The sequence below is a fragment of the Nestor notabilis genome, unplaced genomic scaffold (genome assembly GCF_000696875.1).
Source record: "Nestor notabilis isolate BGI_N333 unplaced genomic scaffold, ASM69687v1 scaffold14463, whole genome shotgun sequence".
NCBI lineage: Eukaryota > Metazoa > Chordata > Aves > Psittaciformes > Psittacidae > Nestor > Nestor notabilis.
In genome coordinates, this window is record NW_009920740.1 from 25,442 (window position 1) to 29,183 (window position 3,742).

Genomic DNA, 3,742 nt, shown 5'->3' on the forward strand with positions numbered 1-3,742 from the left:
CTCACGACCACAGGTTGCACAGGCTTCTGAAAGCAAAATACACCTTGAAAGGAAAAGAACGGAGCTGCAAGCTGGGCCCAAAAGCACGTGTTTTCCATGGAGAGGGAGTCCACACTTTCTCCCTGCCTTCCTCATCCTGTGGGAAGGGTGATCTGTGCCAGACTGCTATGCAGTGGCTGGACTCTCTTCACTGATATAAAATACAGCCAAAATCAGTTTGTTCCCATGCAGTCAGTGGCTCCATGACATATAAGAGCCCTGGTGTGGTTTTGTGCTTGAGCTATGGACTCCTGAAATTCACTGTTTACAATGGAAACAGGCAGAAGCGAACCACAGCAGCGAGGTTTGCAGTGAGTTTGCAGCGAGTTTGCAGCACACGTGTGAAGTTACCCAGTTTCTGGGTGACTAAAAGCTGTTCCTTAAAAGCCACTGGCACTATTCTTAGTGCTAAGACATGAAGCTTCACACCCAGGTGACATCTCTGCAGAATGTAACAAGATATAAACTTCAGGAAACAACCCCACTAATTAGGTTCTCTTGGCTTAATTAGAAGTGCCTATAGCTATTTACAGCCTGAGAACATATCAAAGGGGAAGAAGATTTTGGCAGAAATCGGAATGTCACAGCATGATTGACAGCAGCTGTTTGCTGTTCCAGAATAAGCCAAAAAACTTATTCTCACTGGAGTGTGTTTGTGTTATTACCTTAATTGGGAAAGAAAAACTGAGCAGATAAAGAGCAGGTAAAGACTTTTTGTAAGTCCTGAAACAAAAAGCTGGAGTGCGCTTTTCAGAAAGAATGAGCTGCTGTGGGTAGAGAACAGCCTTCAAGATTGCCCAAGGACCTGGGAGGACAACAGTATTGACTTAACCAAAGTATTCAGTTCTACTCTTTTAGCCATATTTATCCACATGAACACCTGAGATCAGCTCTTCCTATCCTACATGATTCTTGCTCCTACAAGTCTGCAGCGAGCAATGGGATCGATGCTAAAGAGATGAGCATCACTGCGACCCAGGGCTGGTGTGGGAGAAGCAAAGCCATCACCCACTGCCCTAGATGTCTGCAACAGGGTGATGTGCATCTCCTGTTTGCAAAGTACACCTAAATTCACTAGACAGCTTGTACCATTGCCTGCTTGGACCATTGCCTTTCAGTTCCACTTAAACTGAAAGGTGGCAGGTACAATTTGGTAGCTGTACTCACATCTCCTGAACGTATTAAGAGCTCCCAGCTCTGACTCAGAGTTCCTCTGAGAGATATACAACCATGTTAATTCAGTCTAGGTGCTGGTGGTTGTTGCAGAACTTGATAAGATGCTACCTGATATGGATTAAACCATATCAAATTTCTCATCTAAGCTGTAGGGTCAAAAAATCCCTTTTAAAATGCCTTCATCATCTTACAACACACGGACTGTTTCAAGAGAGACCACAGTTTTCATTTAGCCAAAATGAAGTTCCATCTTTAAACTAATACCTAGAAGAGTAGTGAGTAAATAAGAAATTGCAGGCAAGGGCAGGTATTCAGCAGATAACAGATCCAGGCAGGATCTCATGCTGATCAGTCCTTCCTCTGGCTTCCTGAGGGAGGTGATGGGTTTATCTCCATCCTTTCCTGGCAACTTGATCCCCAGGAAAGGCAGGAAGGTGGGTGAAAGCTGTGATTGTCTGATTTTGTCAAACTGATGGAGAACGCACAGTGGGGTCAAACAACAACTTTACTATCCCTGTACTTCCTGGCAAAGTTGATGGTACAAGCTGCTGGCTTTTGATTTCTTGGATCAGCTGGCAAGGAGACCTAACATGATGAGAAACGAGTGTGGGAACAAGCCCATCATATCATCAACAAACCAAAAGGATTTTATGAAAGGCTTAATTTTTACACACTAAAGCAAGAATAAGTGGGGATAACCAGCTCAAAGGTGTTGCCTTTGCTGCAGTCTTGAATGCTTAAAACCCTGTGGGGTGCTGCAGCAAGAAAGGCAAGGGCTACACTGGGAGAAGAGAAACCCGAGGCAATGTCTTGGTGCAGGCAGACCTGCAGATGGATCGAGAACTCTTAGAAGTATCAGGAATAATGAGTAACTGCCTGGGGGTGGCACAAGCACCCCAGCAAGCACCTTTCTGGCTGTGCAACCTGCTCTCAGCCAGACCCCTGAAGGCTGGAATTAGTGGCAAAGTGATGAAGGTAAATGGTGAAGACCTGCCAAGGTGGCTTTAAACGTTCTTCTGCATCCTGGCATAGGAAGTGAGGAGGAAAGATAGATGAGCTTTCTGCAAGCCCACAGACCTCTGACTCCCCATGTCCTCCCAAAAAGATGGAGCACAGGAAACATTTCCCAATATCAAGTATCCATGGAAAAATACACCCGAGTGAGCAGCAGGAGCTCTGTGCACAAGTCACCTCCCACGGAGGCAAAGCCTTTCAGAAATCCCAGCAGGAAATATTCCCTTTCTGGTCAAGGTGTGGGACAAAACATTATCAGAGATTTTCTTTTCAGCCTTTAATTTCTGGAAGCTGAGGGAGGTGCAGCAGAGGCGGTGTACACCTTAGGCAGCCTGTGGGAAACACAAAGGTTTGCCTAAGGAGAAACGCACTGTGGGTATTGCAGAGCGATACTGGTTTATTGAACTTCAGAGTGAGCTGGAAGCCATGACATTGCCAGAAATTAAATGCCATCTTGTTATTGAACAAGAGCCAGATGCTCCCTCAGCTCTGACCCCATTTATGTTGCAAGAAAATGAAGAAAAGGTTTGCCAATGTTTCTGTGGAATAAGGGGCAAAGCAGCAGGAGAGCCGAGACCCTCCATGTGCACAGCCACCAAGGCATCATCAGCTTTGTAATGGGCCTCATGCATCCTTTGACAGTACACAAGCACATAATGATTGCTTTGGCCCCAAGAGAGGGACCGCACTCACCACACAGCTCCTTTGTGTCCACGTTGCTGGAAGAGGGGAAGGACAAAGCAGGGGAGGAAGCAGGAAAAAAAGAGAGAAAGGCAATTTTAGTGCAAAAAGACAGATGAAGGCTACAGTTAGGATTTCTGCAGGCTTAACCCCAGATACCAATCTGCAATGTCACTCATACCCTCAGCATCCCTCCAGGCACTAGTGGGGACAGCCTACGGAGCCTGCAATGGTTGGTGCCACTCATGGCACACATGCACCTCTGCATCTTCAGCATCTGTGCAGCTAGGACAGGTTCACACATTATTTTGGATATACGTTAGGCAGAAATGAGGATTTGTACCTATGGGGGACCCAGCATACCCTACAGCAACTCCTCTCCCCTCCTCCTAAATATCCACACTCAACAATACCCCAGTGAGGCACCCAATGTGGCACAAGAATGTATTTTGTTCCCATTTGCTCAGAATAAAAACTTGCAAGATTTACTTTTCTAGATGGATCAGTTCTGGGCTGTGTGCAGTTCCCAGCCAGGATTCCCTCTGACAAAACAGTACAATTACTTCTTAATACATGAACATTTAGTTTATATAACAACATAGAACATGTTTATATAATAACAGACAACCTGCTTGGGAAATAAAGATACCTGCTAATATCTTTGTGCCTCAGATTCCAACACAATTATTAGTGCTGTTCAAGCATTGCAATAATCTCTTAATAGAATTATATTTTAATTATATTTCAATCCATTTATGTCCTAGAAAGGTATTTCTTTAACTAAACTCATCCCTGCTCTGTCTGACCTGTCAACATAAGTGGATTAGGGAAA

The 3,742-nt window shown here is 44.9% G+C and overlaps 1 protein-coding gene across 1 annotated transcript in view; it reads right to left on the reverse strand.

Annotated features, from left to right (window-relative positions):
* Nucleotides 1-3,742, reverse strand: part of NECAB2 (N-terminal EF-hand calcium binding protein 2) — a gene marked incomplete at its 5' end in the record, with an annotated part of 38,192 nt that overhangs the window by 20,756 nt on the left and 13,694 nt on the right. Inside the window, 1 exon segment of the mRNA XM_010010833.1 lies at nucleotides 2,923-2,948. Coding sequence (XP_010009135.1) covers nucleotides 2,923-2,948 — 26 coding nt within the window.